Here is a 26,079-nt window from a genome sequence, read left to right on the forward strand (position 1 = left end):
ACTTCCAGAAGCATTTGTTCGGGTGTAGTCCTGGGTTCCCTTGACAGGCCTCACAAAAAAGTGATGTCTCCTTTCTGCCTCCTTTCACTTTCCTGTCGGAACACACGGCACAGTCCTTGGTTTTTTTTGTCCTGGTGAGCATCTATGATGTGTAGCTTCCCGTTCAGTTGAAGTTGTTCGTCACAGCTGCTCTGTCAGCCGCGCTTAAGGGAATTTTTGTTCCTAACGTCCCCAACAAGCCCCATAATAACTCGGTCCCTGAAAGTCTTGTGATTCACACCGGCTTATTTTCTGCCATACATCTAATTTTTGATCTGATTTTTGATATGCTCTATTGGTGGAAAAATATCTAATTCCCTCCATGGGAATTTAGAATTACAATTTGGAATTGCTAGGCGGGCATTGATTCCATTGTGGAGTTTTATCTCCCGTATGCAGTTATCAGACTGTGCCACATAAGAGGCTTCTGATAAGTTCACCTGCATACACCCCAGCATAAGTGGGTAGGGTCTGACACATCCCACTCTGACGAGTCTAGTGTCAGACCTAAGATGAAATGCTGGTTAATAGAGCAAACGCCTGAAAAGCCATACATCTAATTTTTGATCTGAAGTTATATAGGTGAAAACTGTTCACCAAAGCTACCTCCAACACCCAGAAGTACAATTTCCTCCACCACTTCAGACCTTTTACTACAAAACCATAAGATGAGCAGTAGTGATCAGCACGATCGACCCCTCGCATTTTGCCTGTGTAATCTATAATGACAACAGGCTTCAAAATTCTTTCTTCTCCTTGCCCATTACGGTTGTGTCTGACTACCTCCACCATTGATGGGTTGTGCCATGTACTAAGAACTGACACAGTGCGCTTGTCTTTCCACGAAAATACAATGAACTTTTCTTCCTTCCACAGAGCACGAATTTCATGCTTCTTCAGATTTAGCCTCCTACCTTTCAGCTGAGGTGGTAGTCCCTTCTGATTCAACAGTCTCAGTTAGGTGAATTTTCCTTTTCAAGAGTTTTCTTGCCAGTTCCATACTAGTGTAAAATCGATCAGTAAACAAATGATAACTTACAGCTTGAGTAACGTGAAGTACGTCTGTCACCAGCTGTAGAACTATTCTACTGCCAAATGTCAAACCAGGGAAAAGTAAATTTAGCGTAGTAAACGAGCCAAAGTAAGGAATCATGGACAAAACATACCCATTCAGTGCATCAGCATTAACATATATCCTAATCCCCCACTTTGTTGGTTTTCGTGGATTGTACATTTTGAAAAGGACACGCCCCTTGAAGCTTACAGTAGATTCGTCAACTGACAGATACTGACTTGGCCTATAAAATTCCAAGAATGACTTCCCTACACATTCTAAGACACTTCTAACTTTACTCCGTTACCATTGTTGATGCACTTGATTGTGAAGGGGATGAAACATGAAAGCCCCAGAATATCTGAAGAAATCGTTTCCGAGAAAAAATGTCCTTACAGAAGGTCAATGAAGAGAGCCACAAGTCTATCTTCCATGTCATTTTCCTCCTCACTCGAAATATCATAGTCAGATTCAGGAATACTAATGTCACCATCAGAATCCGTCAACAAATCATCGTCAATATCGCCACTGTCACATAACTGTTCATAAATATCATCAGGCTCCATGCCGCGGCTGGTGGACGCCATGTTGATAACGAAAGTAAACACAGCTGTGACAGTGAGGAACTATCTCCAAAGAAATCACAATTCAGCTTAAAGGAATGAACAGCAGATAGCAGTAGCTTGGCGCCATTTCTGCTCCAGCATACGAAATATATAACCTTAAAGTTGTGTCGGACTAGGTCCGACAAAGGAGCGGAACTGAAAATTAACGATGTCGGACTGAGTCCGACATTGGACCCCAAAGGGTTAATGTCCAGGCTGCTGAAGCATAGGTCAGTATAGGTTTATAATAAGATGAGTATAAAACCTTCTTGCACTTCACTGGCACATCTTTGTTCCATACAGTGTCTCTCACACACTGGTAGAAACATGCAAACTGCTGTATTCGTATATCAATTTCTCCATCCAAATTTCCATCTTGTGATATCACGCTGCCCAAATATTTAAAAATTTTCACTACTTCAAGAGGTTCGTTTCCTATTTTTATCACTCCCCTGGATTTTCTGTTACCTTTTGTCATGATCAAAGTCTTGCTTTTCACAGTACTAATCTTCATTCCAAAATTTCTTATCTCCTCATTCCATAAATCAACTTGTGTCTGTACTTCCTCTTCATTATCTCCCCAAACTACAATGTCATCAACAAAGAGCATAGACTTTACTTGCTCGTCCATCATCTTTTCCGGGAGATAGTAGGTTCGAATCCCACTATCGGCAGCCCTGAAGATGGTTTTCCATGGTTTCCCATTTTCACACCAGGCAAATGCTGGGGTTGTACCTTAATTAAGGCCACGGCCGCTTCCTTCCAACTCCTAGGCCTTTCCTATCCCATCGTCGCCATAAGACCTATCTGTGCGGTGCGACGTAAAGCCCCTAGCAAAAATAGCATCATCTTTTCCTTGATTTTATGTAGGATTATATCCATGATGATAATGAAGAGTAAGGGAGACAAAACACTGTCTTAAGCCTGTCTCAACTCTGAACCATTCAGTTTGACCCATTTTGGTTCTAACACAGCTTTTGCAATTTTGATACAATGCTATTACCATCTGCATTGTTTCATTCCCAGTCTATGCCTCTGTCAATGTTTTCCATACCAAATTCCTCGGGACACTGTCACATGCCTTTTCAATATCTAGAAACGTTACTACCTTTTCCTTTCCATATTCCCAATACCTATCCATCATTTGATGCAATGTAAATATTGGGTCAAATGTGGACCTGCCTCTTCTGAATCCATACTGGTGTTCCGCCAATTTTCCCTCTGCTCTGTCTCTTATTCATCTATTCAAGATTCTTTCAAGGATCTTAGCTGTATGAGGTATCAGTGTCACTCCTCTGTAATTTTCACATTACTTCCTATCTCCTTTCTTGAAAATTGGTATAATGATGCCTTTCGTCCACTCTTCTGGAACAGTCTTTTCTCTCTTCACCCCTCTGAAGAGTCTATACAACCACTGTAGACCAACTACTCCTGCTGCTATTATAATTTCTATGGTGACCTCCAGCTGCCTTGCCTCATTTCATTCTTTTTAGTGGCCCACTCAATCTCTGTCATGGACTCCTCACTTTCCTTTTCTTCTATCTGCACTAAATCTGGTTCTTCGATTTCACCTTGTACCAAGGTATTTTGCATGTTGTAAAGCTGTTCAAAGTATTTTCCCCACCTCTGCAAATATCCTGCTTCTGTGTCATCACTTCCTCCTGTTCATTTTTAATAAAGTTAACACCATTACCCACACAAATTCTTTAGCTGGATAATGCAACTTACCTGAACCATCTGTGGTGTGAATTAAATCTGTTAGTGGGGAACTAATTTTACTGTTGCTGGTCAACCAATAGCTCAATTTACACTGAATTTCCTTTTGCACTTGATGTACTATAAAACTTCCAATGTACACCATGCTTATTACGTTGAGATAAATGGTGAGTGCATGTCCTCCTCCTCCATTTCCCTTATACAGTTCCTGCTGGGTCAGGGTATTTATGGTATTTTTCCACCTTCATCTCTCCTTCCACCATTTTGTTCCAGTCCATTTTTCTTTAACACATTGACGCCCATATCCAAGTTATTGCCTATAGCGCGTGACCATGCTGTGGACCGTATCCGAGTTAGCCCGGATAAGCGCAACCTTGAATTGGAGCCGTTCCTACGCAGCTGGGATCTATTTTGGTCACAAATATGTGCGAGAGAGATGAAGGTAATACCCTCATGAATGCTTCTACTCACCAGAAACCACATGGCCACGGCGATTTGCCCTCCCAATGCACTTTTTTTGTTTTGTTTCTGAAGGTAGCCTAGCGCTGGCCCAGCTGGCTGCGTAGTTAGTTTGTGATTGCACAAGCGTGTGTATAGTCGCATTCTGAAGTGCAACCATGGCATGTAGGGACAATGTAAGTGTTGACGAAATTGCCGACATCCTTTTCAATGAAGACTCAGGTGATGAACTGATTCCTGAACTAAGTGCAATTGAAAGTGACAGTGATGACAGTGAAGACGATTCTCCTGGACACGTGACAGAAAACAGAGTACCGGTACCTGAATATTCGCCTTTATATCACACCCCCTACGATCCCATTTACTGCTAAACCAGGTATAAATACTGAAACAGAAAACACTAATGAGATGTCATTTGTAAATCTATTTCTCACAGCTGAATTTCTCAAATACCTATGCGAGCAAACAAATCTGTATGCGAGTCATGTAATCAGTGCTGAGCTGCGCCCCTTCTCTAAACACTCTCTTGCTCAAATGTGGAGTCCGGTGACTGTTTCAGAAATGAGACAGTTCCTGGGTTTGATGCTGACTACTGGCATCATTAGTAAACCATGTCTCAGAATGTACTGAACAGAAGATCCAATTTTCTCCACTCCTATTTTCTCAAAGACAATGTCGCAAAATTGCTTCGAAAGTATCCTCTCATTTCTCCACTTTAGTGACAGCAGCGAATACGAGCACAGCACTGACAGATTGTATAAAATCAGACCCATTTTACAGAAACTTTTGGACAGATTTACAGAGCTTTATACCCCCAAACAGAAAATTGCTCTGGACGAAGGAATGCTAGCCTGGAGAGGGCGCCTAAGATTCCGCGTATACAACCCCGGTAAAATAATAAAATATGGCATTTTAGTGAGGATGGTTTGCGAGTCTAACATGGGATACACCTGTAAACTCATGATATATGAAGCAAGTGGTGCAAATTTACAAAGCACAGTTTTTCAGCTGCTTGAAAATTATCTTGGCTATGGGTATACAGTCTATATGGACAATTATTACAATAGCGTTGGACTCGCAAAACAATTACGGGAACAGAACACTGTCATATGTGGAACAATACGGTCAAATAGGGGTGTACCAAAAGATCTAAAGGAACACCAGGCAATTCTCAAACAGGGCGAAATGACTTTCACGAGGGACGAGGATGTATTGCTTGTTTCTTGGAGGGACAAAAAGGTTATTACTATGGTAACTACTGTCCATTCAGCAGAAATGGACGAAACAAAGAAATCTGGAAAAATACAAATGAAACCAGAGTCTGTGACCGACTATAATCAACACATGCATGGTGTTGATACTGCAGACCAGTACTTGGCGCTCTATCCTTTCATGAGGAAAACTATAAAGTGGCCAAAAAAGGTTTTTTTAATTCACTGTACTGCTCACTTTTTAATGCATTTCGACTCTTCCAGAACTCAAATCCTCACAAATCAAAAACATTTCTGATATTCATGCAGACAGTAGTTAGGAACTTGCTCCAGAAAAAAAGTGAACCCGACATACAAGTACAGTCACCTCTCTCTGACTACATCTACTTCATCAGCTCCAAGTCAACGTCCCATGATTTTGCCTCCAAAAAGGGCACCGGCCAAGGATCCACCATTTAGGTTAGATGGGAAGAGAAAAGAGCATATTCTCTTCAAGTTTCCACCATCAAATAAAGTCAAGTTCCCTTCAAGAAGGTGCAAAGTGTGCTTCAAAAATAAAATTATTAGTGAAACACACTATTTTTGTGGAAAGTGTAGTGTTCCCATTCACCCAGGAAAGTGTGACATAACCTACCACACCCTACAGAGATACTAGAGGACTTCATTAAGGTATATGGAAAATTTAGTTTCCATATCTTGTTTAGTTTAGAACTTATTGTGAAAATAATTCATTGTTGTTTGCTCTGCCACTAACAGCTGAAATAGCTGGGCCAGCTCTTTAAATAGCCAGCTCAGATGATGGGCGTGAATGTGTTAATAATCATAACAGAATATGAATAAAGAATGTGGAGAAATTTAACTTATCTGATATTCATTAAAGTTTTTTTAAGATATTTGTCACTGAGCTTGGAATATAACTCGTATAATGACTTTCCTTTGCACATTCTTACCTGATGTGATCTTAATTTCCATTTGTCCTTTATTTCTATGCATGTCAGATGATAATGAAAATAAGCCTCTTTTCAGTATCCTGTTCATGTAAAATTCAATCCAATACATCAGTTCTTCTTTATGTACCAGTACATCTTAATTTACTGAAAAATTCCTCTGATGAATCACTGTTAAATGTTCTAGTTAGTACAAAATGAATTCTACAAAACAGAATGTACCTAATACATTTAATGGTCGAGGAAGTAGTTAGTAGAAGATCTTCATGCATTTCTTTACTTGTATACCCAGTAAGCTTTGCTTCACTGCATTTTTAATTTTTGCTAGTTACACCAGAAATTAATTTTCGAACCAAGATAGTATCTCGTCGCTTATGTCAAAAACATGCTTTTTCTTTTTATGGTGGCGTGCATTAATGCTGTTCATGCTTTGAACATCGAACCATTTCCTTATGAATTTTAATGAAGCCGTGATTACACCATAATTCTGGAAAGCTGGTGCTTTAGAAAGGGAAGAGTTTGGTAGTTGTTTTATAAGCCATTTATAATGCAGCACAACATACTATTCGCAAGTACTGTCCTATTTTCTCTTACATATTGAAGAATAGGTAAGTCATTGGATCTATTTCCAAATCTAAGAGCTTTTGTATATGCTGAATTGTCCTTAGGACCAAAAATGTATCTAACCTCTTACCATTCTGTACCTACTGTTTGACAGACAGCTCATCAATAATTAAAGAACGTGTTCTTTCATCTTCATTCAGCCTTTCCCACTCATTGAAGCCTAGCTTTCATTAGATCTTTTATACCGGTACCTGTTTCACATGAGGTATCCCCTGTATAGCATTTCTCTGTGCTCCTTGATGGTAATTTTTATTAAAATGTCTCTGACATGGGCTACCTGTACCGTTTTGGTGTCTGGCTCCTAGGCTAAATGGTTAGCATGCTGGGCCTTGTTCAAAGGGGTTCAATTCTTGGCCTGCTCAGGAATTTTATCTTTCATTGCTTAATTCTGATGGCTCAGGGGCTGGATGTGTGTGTGTGTGTGTGTGTGTGTGTGTGTGTGTGAGTGTGTGTGTGTGTGTGTGCGCGCGCGCATGCATGTGTGTGTGTGCCATCTTCAGTAATAGAATTCATCATAGATAGGGCCCCATCCTCACAGATGCACATATCACCTATAAGGCGTCAACTTGAAAGACCTGCACCATGCCTCTAAGAGCCACACATCGTCATCATCATCATCACCATCATCATTACATGACTTATTTCTGCAGAGCAGAGAGGGTAGAGAAGCGTGAGGTGTGAATTGCTGGACAAGGATAAACCAGAATTTATGTATAGCTAGTAAAATCACATTTGAAATTTATTTCTTTTCTTTTATTGTATTGAACAAATTTACGATAATTACAGTTGAGAAGGTGCCTTCAATAAGTTGAGACATTCTAGAATTTACATAGATTAATTCCAGATATTTACAGAGCTTCCACGACTCAGGCGGCAACGCGCTGGCCTCTCACCTCTGGGTTCCGTGGTTCAGATCCCATTCACTCCACGTGAGATTTGTGCTGGACAAAGCAGAGGCAGGACATGTTTTTCTCCGGTTTTCCCTGTCATCTTTCATTCCAGCAGCACTCTCCAATATCATTTCATTTCATTTGTCACTCATTAATCATTGCCCCAGAGGAGTGCGACAGGCTTCGGCAGCCGGCACGATTCCTATCCTCGCCGCTACATGGGGCTTTATTCATTCCATTCCTGACCCAGTCAAATGACTGGAAACAGGCTGTGGACTTTCATTTCTTTTTTTTTTTTTTAATTTTTCAATTCCAGATACAGTATTTTCAACATGAGGAGCTCAAAGGCTCCAAAATATTTACAACAGTATGATGAATTAAATACAACTCGTTTTGAGTAGCACAGTCAAAATCTTTGACCTGCAGGTCTTCAAAAACTAGCAAAGGGGGAGGTAATCCGTTCTGTAATTTACACAATCAAAAACAGAAGCCTTAGCTATCCCAAGATTTACAATGCACAGGGCTTCTAAACCCAAGTGTTTGTTTTACATCAGAGTACAATTTGCCCCTTTGCGGGCTATGAATATTCACCCACGACTGCGTCGGTCATCATAACAGGAGAAAGCAGTAGTACACTGCCTTAAAAATTACCTCTACACAACTAATATGAATGTTACCCTAAAAAAAAAAAAAAAAGTTTTACAGAGGCATATGGCCCACACTACTCAGCCGAAGGAATAGAAAATAAGGTTTAAATTTACATGGCCAAAAGAACACAATGAAATGGAAGCAGAAATCTAAATACTTCAAATATATTTAAGAAACAAGGTCCCTACATGGGCGTCCAGCCTATGATACAGAGGCTAATCCCATACTACCGGATGACTAAGTATTAGAATGTTTAAAGCCAAAAAAACCGAAAGAAAATTTAGATGGTTGGAAACTTAGTCACCCTACACAAATGTAGAGGAAGGTTAACAAGGGTAAACACTCGTGCTTCCTTACATTTCAACTATTTCTGCAGGGGAAATAAAAATATATAAATCTAAAGACAAAAAGTTACATTTGTTCTTGAAAGAGAAAGCCCTGCATTCAATTGGAGAATGGTGATCTAGCACTTACATACTAAAGGGGACGTAGAAATCTTCTGTAGCTTCATGCACAGTAGTTCACTTAATAAAATTGACTGTCATACGTTATTTATCATGATGTCAAAAACCTCACTTTTTTTATCTTCTGAAGGAGATTTCCTCTCTCCTTAGTTCGTAGTGCACACACTAAAGCTGCCACAAGATCAGACAGACTATCCTCAAAGCTTGTATCTTAAATAGGGGTTTTGTCAGAACCATTTAGATGTTTTAGTGAAAACATTGGGTTAAATGAAATTCATATCAGGTATTCTGATAGGTGAATTAGCTTGATATCACGCCTCTAGAGGGGTGGATTAAATAAATTGCAGTGTGTATAACTTCAGATAATTAAAATAAACAATAGAAGATAAAACGTATGAATAACATCTAAATACTAACATTCTCCCTGACAAGTAATGATAGCTGAACTCTAGATTAGGTAACATTTTGCTGCCAGAGTCATCTATCTAGTCCTTAAATGGAAAAGCTAATATGATTTCATAATGTTCTTTTCTAGAGTTACAGTCGGAGAATACACAATTTAAAATTTGCCGGGAAGACTTACTCATGGCACCATTATAATAACTGTTTTCCCAGATTACACATTGATTTAAAGGATTTTCTGGCCATCTGTGTGATTTATAATTTTTTTTTTTTTTTTTACTGAAGTTTACAATTTAAATTGAGATGAAAAAAGTTTTTATATTGGAAGGGTTACATTAATTTCTAACACAAATTTTAACATGTTCAGTGCTGGTTGTTATATTGATGCATCTCTTCCTCCTGGAATTCTAGTTTCATTTCCATTTTTTAACTTTATTATTTGCATACCATAGTTTTATTCTTGGTGATGATAAACTCTTTGCAGCTCTTAAATAATTATTATATTATTTTTGGTCTGAACTTGAAGGAACTTGCTATTACGATCAGTCTAATTTGTACAATGCACGTTGTGTCAGTCTTTATCACACCTTCCTGTTTCTGTTGTATTAGTAGTAACATCATTATTGCCTTGACTTTGTACTGTTTTTCCATGGTTTACATGTTTTACAGTTGTTCTCCTTTCTGGGGTTGTTTTAAGTGTATTATATACAGGATAATCTTGAAACAGTGGGGAATCATTAACCTTCAATTTCTTTATTCTCAGCCCAGGGCAAAAATCAGATGGAATAAAACACTGTTCACATGTGAAAGAAGTTCTTAAATCAAAATTGGGTAGAAATGCATCTCTAGGAGTAGCACTTAGCCATTTCTATTTGAGCTCTGAATGGTATGGAAATTCATGAAATTAAATGCCTTCACTTTTCTGCTCTTACTCGGACAGTATGGCACACATCAGCATACCGCTGTTGCCAACCATTCACCAGTGACAATTAACCCCTCAAGCTGGCTATTTAATCCCAAGCTGCTCACTTCCAAGGCGGTATTAAAATTGAAGCTCAAACAGGGGTTTAGACAAGTGTTAAATATGCAAAATATAATGTAGTGAAAATTTGAGGACTATTTATCAAGATCATTACCAATGTTTTTCAGTAATATATGTGATTACAGCAGTTCAGGGTTGTCCATAACCATCTGCAATATTTGCAAAAATATATAATTTTGGTAAGTTCCACATTTGGTACCTATTTAATTCAGACATATTTACAAAATAAGCAAGAAATATTTTTGTTGGAAATGTAGACAGTCCGAAAATGTTCATGTGTAATTTCCTTTTTAGGCCATATATATATATAATCCTTTGTGGAATTGTCAACAAAATGTAAATATTGCAAGATGACTTCCAATCTGGCCCTTGTCTTTGTTTGAGAAAAAGCAGGAGGATTTTGAAATCCATCCCTGGTGAAATAGCTCTTCAGGGTGCATTTCTGCATTATCACATAATAACAAAAGGATGTAATAACATCCACCTATTCAATACTAAAAATATATGATAGATTCTACATATCTGTTAAATCATCACAATTCGTTTATTCAAACTTATGGTACTGGTTTCAACAATAATGTTTGTTATCATCAGCCCAGGAAAAGCTTTACAAAGACATTCAAAAATACATTGAAATATGACCCTTATAACTAAACCGTATCAGTAATTTAAAAATATTTATGTCAAGGCTAAAATTGTTTTTACAAATGTTAGCTGATAGTCATTATTACATTGGTAACCATTTTGTATAGTGTGGTGTACACCGGAGCAATTATGTAATTAAAATTTAATTAATTATATAATTATTTTATTATTTATTTTTATCATTTACTGGTTTCAAGACAGTGCCAAGTATACATTCTTCTGCATACCTATTTGTCTCGCAAACAATTAGGTTAATCACTGTCACCAAGAAACAGCATAAAAGCATCTAAATCAGACTCTGTACCCAGCACACACACGAAATCTACTACTTGCCACAACCAGTGAACAGTGGACAAAGTTATTACTGTTATTTCTTTTTCATCTGACACTTCTGCAGTAACCTCTTGTTTTGCATAGTCACCGTCGTATCACTTCCGAAATTATCACTTCCCAATACAACACTTCCACTTCTACAATCTATGAAAGGAATAATCTCCGTGCTTGTAACAGAATGAGATGGCCTGGCTATTCTTCTGAGACTGAGTAGCCTCTAGTCTGCGAGGCAAAAAATACTGGTGAAGTATTTCCTTTCGGTACTTCCTCTTTATAAGTGACACGAATTTTCAAGTTAGGTGTGGTTCACAAAGTATTTTTCGAGATGGCAGGAAAGGACATGATATCTTCTAAAGAAACTTCCTTAAAACTCAGCGCATTTTATGTTTTATCTCTGACTGATGAGAATAAAAAGCAACATATATCGATCAAGTTTGTATTATTTCTTATTATGAAACAGAGAGTAATTGCAGACCACATCGCATCACATTTCGCAGATATGTCCAGCTCTGGAAGATACAACTCTGCATTTCTACTAATTAAGGCACACCATTGCCCCTTCGCCTCTAGTTTTTTGCATTCCTATAATATGTCTTTCATGGAGTGGCAATTGTGGAGTGCACTCGCGCTATTCAGAGACACGGCTCTTGAACCAGACAAAACCCACAATCAAATGCTTAAAAATTTGAGTGACCAATGTCTCAAGGATATTCTAAACATTTGAGCGACCGATGTCTCAAGGATATTCTCACCCTGTTCAACAGAATATGGAGTGAGGGAGTATTTCCATCACAGTGGTATGAGGGAATTGCAATACCAAGCCAGGTAAAAATCCAAAACTTCTGGATAGTTTAGGCCAATATGCCTTACAAATGGCCTTTATAAGCTATTTGAAAGAATTGTTAACCGGTGTCTAGTGTAATGGTTAACCGGCGTCTAGTGTGGGTTATGGAAAAGGAAGGCCTTTTGTCTAACTACCAGTGTGTTTTTCGTTCTCATCGGTCTGCCACTGATCATCTGGTCACACTGGAGAGCGCCATTCAGGAGGCCTTTCTCCGGAAGGAACATCTAGTCGCCATGTTTCTTGTCCTGGAAGAAGCTTGCGATACTACGTGGCAATATGGGGTTCTCTCCATACTACACCAGTGGGGATTTCAGGGAAATTTGCCTACGTTTATTGAGAATTTCATGTACCTCCAGCTCTTTCGAGTCTGAGTAGGAAATGAATTTTTTGAATATTATGTTCAAGAAAATGGAGTAACTCAGGGATCTGTACTGAGAGTCAGGCTGTTTGCAATCACCATCAACGACATAGTTGCCGCTGCTGGGCCCACAGTCGATTCATCGCTGTATGTAGATGATTTAGCTCTACATTACAGCTCTGAAAGGGTGGTTTTTGCTTAGAGACAGCTACAGCAAGCTATTAACTGAGTTGACAGATGTTCCCTGAAGCACGGTTTTCGATTTTCAGCAGCGAAAACCTCAGTTGTACACTTCTGTTGATGTCGGCTTGAGCATCTGGAACCAGAGCTTGCAGAACAGTGTCTTACCACTGGTAGACACCTACAGATTCCAGGGGCCTCCATTTTGATAAGAGACTAACGTGGCAGCCCCACATCCGTCAGCTGAAGGTAGCCTGCACGAAGAGATTTAACATGCTTAAGTTTCTCAGCGGCACTTCGTTGGGGGCTGACCGTGCGGTACTGCTATGTTTCTACACGGCAATGGTCCTGTCCCAATTGGACTATGGTAGTGCAACTTATGGCTCAGCATCAAAATCTATGCTGAGCCTTTTAAACACTTCACCATAGTGGAGTTGGGCTGACAACAGGAGCTTTCTGTACTAGCCCCATTCTCAGTCTATTTGCAGTCTACTTTACGAATAAGGAGACAGCAGTTACTTCTCACATACACTGTCAAAATTCATGAAATGCCACTACATCCAAGCTATCAATGCGTCTTTAGTACCCAATACCTCCAGAGGTACCAAGACTGGCCAAATGCCACACGGCCAGTCAGGTTTTAAATTTGTAGCTTGTGTCGTGATTTAAATATAGATATCGGTGGTTGTCTTGAGCAGATTTTTAGTGAGGTACCTCCGTGGTTACTTCTGCGACTGGATATACGGCTAGATCTACTCCGTAGACCCAAGGTGATCACAGATTCCTCCGTTTATCAGGGGTATTTCCAGGACTTCGTTCACCAGTATCCGGCAGCGAGACATATCTTCACGGATGGTTCTAAAATCGGAGAAAATGTTGGTTGCTCTTTCATTACCGATGATAAGAGCACAAAGATCTCGCTTCCTAGTGTATATAGCGTGTATACTGCAGAGTTTTACACCATCTTAGAAGCACTGCAGTTTGCACTGGGTGACGAAAGAAACCAACCGCCTCATTAAGCTCTCTTCAGTCTACTGAAACCTGTTTCGTGCAACACCCACTGGTGCAGCAGATTCATGACCTTCTAGCCAAGTTGTGTGACACTGGCACCAGAATCACTTTCATCCTATTAATGTCACTTATTACTAAGGGTCTAAAATATATACTACATACTTGTATATCTTTGTTCATACGACCTGTTTCAGCTGATGATGGTGTCCAGTACTGAATAAAAAATGTTGTGATCATATTAACAACATATGTATTGGAAAAAGGTGGAGTTTTTAATGTTGGATACTGCCTTTAGATTGGTCAAAGGTACATGCATACAGCTCAGTGGAGAGAATAAAGGGAAAATTCAACCCACCAACTGCTGCCCGGTGGTGAGGTTGGTGAGGCTTCTAGGACGAACATCTCTCACCTACTCTGAGATGGAAACAGTGCTATGTGATTGTGAGAGTGTAGTGTCGGATCCCTTCCATATTTCCCCTCTGATTAGTGTTATATAGAGCAGGGCCTCTCAAACGCCCAAACTCTCACGCGTGCAGAGCACGGTGCATAGGCTCTGTGCACTGTGCATCGGTACGCTTCGCCTCAACTCGGCTTGACTCGGATGGTGTAGTGTGCTGAGAGCGACGAAGCGTTTGGTGGTAGACGACGTGTTTATCAGTGAAATAGACAAGCGCACGACAACAACATAATAATGGAGCAACCTGTTTCGAAGAAAGCAAAGACTTCCGAAAGTCCATTTCAATCGAACTGGGAACTTTCGTATTTTTTTTGTTTGTTTGTCGTGACGATAACTCCAAATGCTTAATCTGTGGGACGATAATTACGTGCGTAAGAAAATCATCTATTGAAAGACACTACAACAGACTACATTCGGAAAATTATTGTGAAATCATAGGAGACGTCAGAGAGAAAGAATTAAGGAAGTTGAAACAGCTTGAAGAAGAGCATTCTATATCCACAAATGAGTTTTGTTCCAGTACTGTAGCATTTTCATTTTGGTTACGGGTTCTGCATTTTTTTTTAATGTTTACATTCCTCTCAAACATGTATGTGTATTTCTAATTCACTTTTTTAATTTTTTTAATAACACTGGTAACCTTGTTCCATACAACTGTGCGTCTCCGCTCACCACACGTAAACATTTCGCAGTGGGGGAGAAACAGCAGTGAAGGTGAGGAACGCGGAGACAGGCTGAACGGGGAGACAGGTGTAGGGAGAGAGGAGTGGGGGGTCTGCACTCTGGTCAACCAAGCGAAGTCGTCTTTTGCACCGTGCACAGTGCATGCACCACGCGCATGCACCCTGAGAGGCCCTGATATAGAGGATGGTTGCCTAGTTGTACTTCTTCTTAAAACAATAATCACCACCATCACCACCTTGATCCCATATGTAATCAGTTCAATAAAGGCATATGGTCTTTCAGCATATATAGTTCCATTCACTTTTAACCACTCCTTCCTGGTGTTTATTTTTTCTGTCAAGCAGTGTATGTCCTCCAGAAATCCCACCTCATAAGAAAATTTCTTTCTAAATCCATACCGGCTCCTCATGAACCAATTTTTATCTTCACATAGCCCTCTAATATACTTGCCTGTTAAACTCTCCAGTATTTTACGAACTACACCGGCAAGGCTGACTGGTCTGTAGTTCTCAGGTTTCCTTTTATTACCCTTTCCTGTAGAAATTGGTATAATTATAGTTTCCTTCCATTCGTTTAGTATTACACTATTAAGTAAGACATGCTCAAAGATAAATTTCAAATAAGGCTCTATGTACCATCTCATTGTCTTTAATAACTCCCCAGTAATTTGATCACTCCCTGCTGCTTTTCCTTGCTGAAGCGTTGAATTTCTCTGAAAATATCCTCATTTGCAAATAAGAAGCTTCTTGTTTCTTTATGTGTCTCTCCCTCTCTATCTTCTTTTTCAGTTTCCAATTCCTGACAATCTTCTACTGAATCTATGAATTCCATACTAAATTGTTTTGTTTTCTCAGTATCTGTTAAAAAGGGTTTACCTCTTTCTCCCACCATTGTGGGAATTTGGATTCCTTTACCCTAATATATGAATACAGCTTTTTCCATTTCCCTTTGTGGTCATTACCCTCATGAAGTATGCCATTCACGTAATTCTTCATTTTTTTTTTTTGCTTCCTTTTTCAATCTATTAAGTTCCCTTATTAGCTGTTTTCTAGTTTCTCTATTCTCCCTACCTTCTTTGATTTTCATGTTTACTATTCTACATTTTCTTTTAAATTTTATTATTTCCCTTGTATAATAAACAGGGTCTTAGGTCATTTTATCCTTCTTTCATTTCAACCTTCTTAACAGGTACAAATTTCTTTTCTCCTTCCCAAATGAATCCTTTAAAGTTTGCCGAAAGTGTATCAACATTACTCCCTTCACTTATTCAACAACTGAATTGTGATTTAAGGTAAGTCCCGAATTCATCAACTTTAGTTTCTCTGTACAATTTCTTGTCTTGTTTGACTTCTTATTAAGCCTTTTTGGTATCAGTTCTACATCCATTATTACCACCTTAAGGTCACTTATTCCTTCAATTACTTCAGCCTTATCAACAATTTCCCATGGCTTAACCAAGATAACATCTAGTAAGTTATTGAGACAAGTTGGTACTTGTACTACTTGTGTAAATCCTCCCTCCCAAATTAACTTATTTGCCAGTTTCTGTTCATGGGCTTCTCTTGCAGCTCCGTTCCATTCAACTTCAGGCAAGTTTAGATCTCTCCCAGTTATTACCATATCATTATTATTGTTTTTATGAATATTAGTTTCCCAAATATTTCCATGTGTCTTTCCTCTCTTCCAGGCCTATTATATTTCTATAATTCCCACCTCCTTCATATTATTGCAAACTAATTTTATTCCTGATATTTCATCCCTTTCATTGGTAAACCATTCATGTGAGCAATAAGTTTCCTTCACCAGAATAAACACTCCCCCCCCAACTCCCATTCTATCTCCTTGGTCTCTGCGATAGATTGTATACCCTTCTGGAAATACTTCTCTATTACCCACCCCGTATCTCAACTGTGATTCCACTCCTATCACCACATCAATCTCATAAGATTTCATCAATGTACCAAATTTGAATTGCTTATTTACTATACTTTGACACTTAAACACATTGATCTGCATCTCCCATGGTTAGTACGGACCCTGTTGAGGTTACCTATGTCTTGCGGGGCAAATCAAAGTCAGCAGGAAGATTCTTAAAGTTGAACAATGTCTGCCATTGTCTACTATACTGTTCTACTCTTGTTGCCAATCAGTTTTTGGATTGTAATTCCTCCTAACAAGTTTCTGTGCTGTTTGAATAGGAGGAGATCTTGATTTGAAGCATCTGAATCTGGTGTTAACATCTTCATGGATGAGGAGATCAGGATTGGCCAATCTCTTGTTATATTCTCTAACCAAGTCATTCAGTCTCATAATTCTAGATGGTTCTATGTGGCTGAGCATAGAGGCAACCAGAAAAGAGGAATAGATTTTACTGTGCCACTAATAGCATGCATTGTTTTATTCAGGATTGTGTCCACCTTTTTAATATGAGAGCTATTTACCCAAACTGAAGAATATTATAGAAGTAAGCAAATTATTTTTATTTTTTATGTCTGGCACCTAAAAAATTTTACTGGCTCCTAGGATTGTTTCTGATTTGTCCAGCCCTGCATTAATTTGTTTTGAACATAGAGACATAAGTGACAACAAAGCAAATCACAGAACATATACATGTGTATATCATGAATCATTAAAAAAATCTATATAGCTTCAATACTGAGATAATAACAAAACTTTCAATAAAACATTACATTTTGCCATAATTTGGGTTGGTAGTTTCAGCAGTACTACAGCAGTTTAGCTTGGCAGGGAAAGGTTTAACATGAGTGTACTGCAGAATTTTTGAAAGTTGGTCCCTTTGTACAGAGGGATATCATTTGTATTACTTTGTGTAATTTAGGTCTAAGTTATTACAGTGAAAGAAATATAGTACTGTTTTTACTTTGGTTTATTCTAATAACATGATGGGCTATAGCACTTTTAAAGAGAAAATAGATTGTACGAGTCATCTATGTGAAGGATAGATGTTTGATTACTTATTTCTCTGATTACTAACTTTATTTGTATGGTTTCTTTTCTGTATTTGTATTGTGAGTGCAAATTATTATACTGAAAATTTGAGGTATTGAATAGCTAAATATTGTCAATTTTGTGTACAGCTGGTCAACATAGCTGGTTCCCTATTAGATAGACCTATCATCAAACAGGAAGTCTCACCTAAGTACAACAGGATTCTCGTCATGCTGGAAGGAGAACTAGATGTTGTCAAGGTACGTAGTATCTGTAAAGATTATTACATTGTTGTATTATTCCACTGATCGGGCATCTACTGAATATTTTAGGCAAGCACAGGAGAATAAACCAACATTTTCAAATATTCTTAACACTTATGCCTTGTATTTAGAAGGTCACTGAGTTTACTCGGAAACAGATTAAAATTTTTTGACCCATGAATAAAGCTCTATACTGCACTATGGTGCACATTAAAACAAAACTTACCACAGATCATTCACAAAGGAGGAATATTTTCATGGTGATTTTCATTTATCATGCAAAGGGTTTGTGTTCTCTCTGAATGATGTCTGATAGTGAGGATTTTGTGTGATAAACTTCAAAACACTGTTATATTTGCTCCAGTACAAGTGAATAAGAGGTGTTTAGAACCTGTGACATTAGAACATAAGAAGGGAAAGAAGCCTTCAGCTCATCCTTTTTACTGTCAGACCACCTAACATCATCTGCACATTTTTTCTATTGGGTTTGGATAATTGCTTCCTAGCATATTCATTTGTTTTTCACATTAACTAAATGAGAGGTCCATATGATCTATAAAAAAAAAAAACCTGAAAGCTCTATGGAAGGCCACGGAAGATGCAGTGGGCATGTCTCATCACATGAGGTGAATGGGTTAAAAAGATTGCTGTGCCTGCTTCATTACGTGCAGATACTCAGACTGTTGTAACAAGGAGTAGATTCTTGCTTTTTATGAAACCAACTTATAGAGAACAAGTTTTAGAAAATAAAGGCAAGGCAATTACTATTTGTATGTTTCAAACTCATCTAGGAAACTAGTGAAACTTACAGATAGCATTCACTGAGTTACTTGTTGTTGTCTAGTTAAGGATGTTGGTTTATCTATGACGTACACAGTATTCTCAAATGTAACAATATTTGTATTATTTGAAAATTATGTAATAAAAAGAACAAGGTTACTTACAAAGCCTCTACCAGAGCCAAAACATGTGTGATCACTAAATTAAATGAATTTAATAAGGTATTGTCTGGCTGTAATACAGGGTGGGCAAAATAAAACTGACCCAGAAAATATTTACAATAGGACTGATGCAGGATTGACACTTGTTAATGAACATCATAGAAGATGCTGGAAATTGCTTCATCTGAAGAAATGAAAAAATGAGGATCCAAAAGTCCAGACTCCTCTTCACACAGAAACCACCAGCAGAACTCAACAAGCGAAGTTCATCTGGACACTTTAATGCATGCACAATAGTAAATTTGTGAGGATAAAGATGCAGGTCCTTTTTTATAATGATTCGAGGTGACTTTCTTTTTTCCCACTTGTACAGGTAAACAGTGTTAAGATTTTGTTGGACTTCAGTCCAGGCATTCCTTCACTCGAGGAATATTTTCTGGTGTTCAAATTCTTTTAGGATAGTTGTTGTTGTTGTTTAAGTCATCAGTCCATAGACTGGTTTGATGCAGTACTCCATGCCACCCTATCCTGTGCTAACCTTTTCATTTCTACGTAACTATTGCATCCTACATCTGCTCTAATCTGCTTGTCATATTCATACCTTGGTCTACCCCTACCGTTCTTACCACCTACACTTACTTAAAAAACCAACTGAACAAGTCCTGGGTGTCTTAAGATGTGTCCTATCATTCTATCTCTTCTTCTCATCAAATTTAGCCAAATCGATCTCCTCTCACCAATTCGATTCAGTATCTCTTCATTCGTGATTCGATCTATCCATCTCACCTTCAGCATTCTTCTGTAACACCACATTTCAAAAGCTTCTATTCTCTTTCTTTCTGAGCTAGTTATCGTCCATGTTTCGCTTCCATACAATGCCACGCTCCACACGAAAGTCTTCAAAAACATCTTTCTAATTCCAATATCAATGTTTGAAGTGAGCAAATTTCTTTTCTTAAGAAAGCTCTTCCTTGCTTATGCTAGTCTGCATTTTATGTCCTCCTTACTTCTGCCATCATTAGTTATTTCACTACCCAAGTAACAATATTCATCTACTTGCTTTAAGACTTCGTTTCCTAATCTAATATTTCCTACATCACCTGCCTTCGTTCGACTGCACTCCATTACTTTTGTTTTGGACTTATTTATTTTCATCTTGTACTCCTTACCCAAGACTTCATCCATACCATTCAGCAACTTCTAGAGATCTTCTGCAGTCTCAGATAAAATAACAATATCATCGGCAAATCTCAAGGTTTTGATTTCCTCTTCTTGGACTGTGATTCCCTTTCCAAATGTCTCTTTGATTTCCTTTACTGCCTGTTGTATGTAAACAGAAAAGGAGAGGGGACAAACTGCAGCCTTGCCTCACTCCTTTCTGGATTGCTGCTTCTTTTTCAAAGCCCTCGATTCTTATCACTGCAGACTGATTTTTATACAGATTGTGGATAATTCTTTGTTCTCGGTATCTGATCCCTATCACCTTGAGAATCATAAATAGCTTGGTCCAATCAACATTATCGAATGCCTTTTCTAGATCTATGAATGCCATGTACGTGGGCTTGTCCTTCTTGATTCTACCCTCTAAGATCAGACGCAAAGTCAGGATTGCTTCACGTGTTCCTACATTTCTTCTGAAGCCAAATTGATCTTCTCCCAACTCAGCTTCAACTTGTTTTTCCATTCTTCTGTAAATAATACGTGTTAAAATTTTGCAGCATGAGATACTAAACTAATGGTGCAGTAGTTTTCACACCTGTCAGCACTGGCTTTCTTGGGAATAGGTATAACAACATTCTGCCGAAAATCGGATGGGACTTCTCCTGTCTCATACATCCTGCACACTAAATGAAATAACCTTGCCATGCTGGTTTCTCCTAAGGCAGTCAGTAATTCAGAGGGAATATCATCAATTCCAGGTGCCTTGTTCCTATTTAGGTCACTCACAGCTCTGTCAAACTCTGACCTCAAAATTGGGTCTCCCATTTCATCAGCATCAACAGCCTCTTCATGTTCCAGAACCAAATTAACTACATCGTTACCTTGATACAACTGTTGGATATGCTTCTGCCATCTTTCTGCTTTGTCTTCTTTCCCTAGAAGTGGCTTTCCATCTGAGCTCTTAATATTCATACACCTACATTTCCTTTCTCCAAAGGTTTCCTTGATTTTCCTGTATGCAGCATCTACCTTTCCCATGACCATACAGCCTTCGACATCCTTGCACTTCTCCTTCTGCCATTCTTCCTTAGCTACCTTGCACTTTCTATCCACTTGATTCTTTAATCGCCTGTATTCTTTTCTGCCCTCTTCGTTTCTAGCATTCTTGTATTTTCGTTGTTCATCAATCAGGTCTAGTATCTCCTGAGTTATCCACTGATTCTTAGTTGATCTTTTCTTCCTTCCTAACATTTCTTCAGCAGCCCTACTGACTTCATTTTTTATGGCTCTCCACTCTTCCTCTATAGTGTTTCCTTCAGCCTTTTCATTTAGTCCTTGTGCAGCATGTTCCTTGAAACAATCCCTCACACTCTTTTCTTTCAACTTGTCTAGATCCCATCTTTTTGCATTCTTTCCTTTCTTCACTTTCTTCAATTTCAGATGGCATTTCATGACCAACAAGTTGTGGTCAGAGTCCACGTCTGCTCCTGGGAAAGTTTTGCAATCCAACACCTGGTTTCTGAATCTCTGCCTAATCACAATGAAGTCTATTTGATACCTTGCAGTGTCTCCAGGTCTCGTCCACGTATACAGCCATCGTTTGTGATGTTTGAACCAAGTATTGACAAGGACTAAATTATGATCAGTGCAGAATTCAACCAGCCGACTTCCTCTTTCATTCCTTTGTCCCAATCCAAATTCTCCTACTGTACTACCTTCTCTTCCTTGGCCTACCACTGCATTCCAGTCTCCCATCACAATTAGATTCTCGTCACATTTTACATATTGTATTAAATCTTCTATCTCCTCATATATTCTTTCAATTTCTTCATCATCCGCTGAACTAGTAGGCATATAGACCTGCACTATTGTCGTGGGCATTGGTTTGGTGTCTATCTTGACGACAATAATTCTTTCACTATGCTGGTCGTAGTAGCTTACCCGCTGCCCTATTTTCTTATTCATTATTAAACCAACTCCTGCATTTCCCCTGTTTGATTTTGTGTTGTTAATTCAGTAGTCGCCTGATCACAAATTCTGTTCTTCCTGCCAACGTACTTCACTTATACCAACTACATCTAACTTTAGCCTATCCATCTCCCTTTTCAGATTCTCTAACCTACCACAACGATTCAAACTTCTAACATTCCACGCTCCGACACGCAGAATGTCAGTATCCATCTTCCTGATGATCGCCCCCTCTCGTGTAGTCCCCACGCGGAGATCCGAATGGGGGACTAGTTTACCTCCAGAATATTTTACCCGGGAGGAAGCCATCATCAGTACATCATTCATACAGAGAGAGCTGCATGTACTCGGGAGGTAGTTACGGCTGTAGTTTCCCGTTGCTTTCAGGCGTGTAGCAGTATCAACACAGCTAAGCCATGTTGAGTATTATTACAAGGCCGTATCAGTCAATCATCTAGACTGCCGCCCTTGCAACTACCGAAAGGCTGCTACCCCCCTTTAGATGAACCATTCGTTAGTCTGGTCTCTCAACAGATACCCATCCATTATGGTTGCACCTGTGGCTCGGCTATCTGCATCATATGGACACGCAAGCCTCCCCACCGCGGCAAGGTCACATGGTTCGCAGTATGGCTTATATTTGCCACAGATTCTGTTTCACGCCATTTTGCCAGTAAGTTCTGCATTGCAGACTTTGCTGGAGCCTTTTCCAAAACACTTCCAGTCTTAAACTCTTGTGTAAACAGTTCCGCACAGGTTTTACACTAATAGTGCTTCACCTAACACTCAACAATGAACAATGACAGAATGACAATGACAATTCTGGTGAAAGAAGAATTTGTAAGCTATGAAAAAGTTAAAGATGAGACACACCGAGCTCGATAGCTGCAGTCGCTTAAGTGCGGCCAGTATCCAGTATTCAGGAGATAGTAGGTTCAAACCCCACTGTCGGCAACCCTGAAAGTGGTTTTCCGTGGTTTCCCATTTTCACACCAGGCAAATGCTGGGGCTGTACCTTAATTAAGGCCACGGCCGCTTCCTTCCCACTCCTAGCCCTTTCCTGTCCCATCGTCGCTGTAAGACCTATCTGTGTTGGTGCAACGTAAAACAACTAGCAAAAAAAAAAAAAATAGATGAGACACATGAAATTCTAGGTGTAAGGCTCATTTCTAAAGATAATAGGCAACTTGATATATTTGGAGTGTACAGACCAGGAAAGGGTAGCACTGACACGGATTCAGAATTATTTGATAAGATAATCAGCTATGTAGGAAACGACATGGAAAGAAGTGTGATTGTAGCCAGAGATCTGAATTTACCAGATGTCAATTGGGAAGGAAATGTGAATGACGGGAAGCATGACCAACAAATGGCAAATAAGTTAATATAGGAAGGACAGCTGCTTCAGAAAGTGATGGAACCAACCAGAGGGAAAAATATCCTGGATGTGGTGCTGATAAAACCAGATGAGCTCTATAGAGAAACTGAAGTAATACATGGTATTAGTGATCATTAAGCTGTTTTTGTCATAGTTAAAAAGGTCTTAAAAGTAGGACTATTAGGCAGTACCATATGGCTGATGAAGCAGGCATGAGGCAGTTTCTAAAATGTAACTATGATCGGTGGAAAATGGTAAATAAAAATGTAAACAGACTCTGGGATGTGTTTAAAGAAATTGTTGAGGAATGCGAAAACAGGTTTGTACATTTAACCCTGACAGTAACACCATACGTTTTTCTGACGTGTTGTGCGAATGAATGCCATCTATTCCTCTTAAGGAGGGGAGAGTTATCCCCTCCACCACCTCTATTCCTTGTTCATTCCATCTGGTAACTTTAATGTAAGTTTAAATAATAGGCTTTGAGTGACACGTCTTCGAAACGTATGGTGTAACTAAAGCGATATTTATAGACGTGTTACTGTCAGGGTTAAGGGAGGTAAGGAATGGTAAAGACCCACCTGATTATAATAGAGAGGTGAAGAGCCTAAGAAGTAGGTGGAGACTGGAAAGAAATAGAGTTAGAAATGGCTGTGAAAGTAAGGAGAAATTGAAGGAGCTTAGTAGAAAATTGAATCTAGCAAAGAAGGCAGCTAAGGTTACATGATGGCAAGCATAATTGGCAGTCATACAAATTTTAGTAAAAAATAGAAGGGTATGTATAGATATTTTAAGGCAGAAACAGGTTCCAAGAAGGACATTCCAGGAATAATTAACGAACAAGGGGAGTGTGTATGTGAGGATCTTCAAAAGGCAGAAATATTCAGTCAGCAGTATCTAAAGATTGTTGGTTACAAGGATAATGTCGAGATAGAGGAGGAGACTAAGGCTAAAGAAGTATTAAAATTTACATAACAATGATATTTACAATAAGATACAAAAGTTGAAAACTAGAAAAGCGGCTGGAATTGATAAGATTTCTGGGGATATACTAAAGACAATGGGTTGGGATATAATACCATATCTGAAGTACTTATTTGATTATTGTTTGGTCGGAGGAGCTATACCAGATGAATGGAGAGTTGCTATAGTAGCCCCTGTGTATAAAGGAAAGGGTGATAGACATAAAGCTGAAAATTACAGGCCAATAAGTTTGACATGCATTGTATATAAGCTTTGGGAAGGCATTCTTTCTGATTATATTAGACATGTTTGTGAAATTAATAACTGGTGCAATAGAAGGCAGTTCGGTTTTAGGAAAGGTTATTCCACTGAAGCTCAACTTGTAGGATTCCAGCAAGATATAGCAGATATCTTGGATTCTGGAGGTCAAATGGACTGTATCGCGATTGACCTGTCTAAAGCATTTGATAGGGTAGATCATGGGAGACTACTGGCAAAAATGAGTGCAATAGGACTAGACAAAAGAGTGACTGAATGGGTTGGTATATTTCCTGAAAATAGATCTCAGAGAATTAGAGTAGGTGAAGCTTTACCTGACCCTGTAATAATTAAGAGGGGAATTCCTCAAGGCAGTATTATTGGACCTTTAAGTTTTCTTATATATATATAAATGATATGAGTAAAGGAGTGGAATCAGAGTAAAGGTTTTTGCGGATGATGTTATTCTCTATAGAGTGATAAATAAGTTACAAGATTGTGAGCAACTGCAAGGTGACCTCAAAAATGTTGTGAGATGGACAGCAGGCAATGGTATGTTGATAAACGGGGTTAAAAGTCAGGTTGTGAGTTTCACAAATAGGAAAAGTCCTCTCAGTTTTAATTACTGCGTTGATGGGGTGAAAGTTCCTTTCGGGGATCATTGTAAGTATCTAGGTGTTAATATAAGGAAAGATCTTCATTGGGGTAATTACATAAATGGGATTGTAAATAAAGCGTACAGATCTCTGCACATGGTTATGAGGGTGTTTAGGGGTTGTAGTAAGGATATAAAGGAGAGGGCATATAAGTCTCTGGTAAGATCCCAACTAGAGTATGGTTCCAGTGTATGGGACCCTCACCAGGATTACCTGATTCAGAACTGGAAAAAATCCAAAGAAAAGCAGCTCGATTTGTTCTGGGTGATTTCCGACAAAAGAGTAGCATTACAAAATGTTGCTAAGTTTGGGCTGGGAAGAATTGAGAGAAAGAAGAAGAGCTGCTCGACTAAGTGGTATGTAGGATGCTAAAGTGGTATGTTCCGAGCTGTCAGCGGAGAGATGGCATGGAATGACATTAGTAGACGACTAAGTTTGAGTGACATTTATAAAAGTAGGAAAGATCACAATATGAAGATGAAGTTGGAATTCAAGAGGACAAACCGGGGCAAATATTCATTTGTAGGAAGGGGAGTTAGGGATTGGAATAACTTACCAGGGGAGATGTTCAATAAATTTCCAATTTCTTTAAAATCATTTAGGAAAAGGCTAGGAAAACAACAGATAGGGAATCTGCCACCTGGGCGACTGCCCTAAATGCAGATCAGTATTGATTGATTGCAGAACTGTTTTATTGTGAGCACCATTTTGTGTAGTATTCAACTGGTCACTAAACATGTCTGCTACTCTCACTCACTCACTCGCATGTAACGACACAGCAACATACTCGGGAGATGTGGGAGATGCACATGTGCATCCATTTGACAGCAATTGATTGGTGCATCAAAATCAGGGTTTCCAGAAATGTTTATGATGGGCTGTTCTCCTTTGCATTAACAAGGGTCAGTTCCACTTCAGTCTTATAAATA

At 38.9% G+C, this 26,079-nt stretch overlaps 1 protein-coding gene across 1 annotated transcript in view; it reads left to right on the forward strand.

The window, feature by feature from the left end:
- LOC136875368 (dynein beta chain, ciliary) overlaps positions 1 to 26,079 on the forward strand; it is a 782,313-nt gene that overhangs the window by 101,263 nt on the left and 654,971 nt on the right. Inside the window, exon 10 of the mRNA XM_067148948.2 lies at positions 17,712 to 17,822. Coding sequence (XP_067005049.2) covers positions 17,712 to 17,822 — 111 coding nt within the window. The remainder of the gene's footprint in view (positions 1 to 17,711; positions 17,823 to 26,079) is intronic.

This window comes from Anabrus simplex, chromosome 1 (assembly GCF_040414725.1).
Source record: "Anabrus simplex isolate iqAnaSimp1 chromosome 1, ASM4041472v1, whole genome shotgun sequence".
NCBI lineage: Eukaryota > Metazoa > Arthropoda > Insecta > Orthoptera > Tettigoniidae > Anabrus > Anabrus simplex.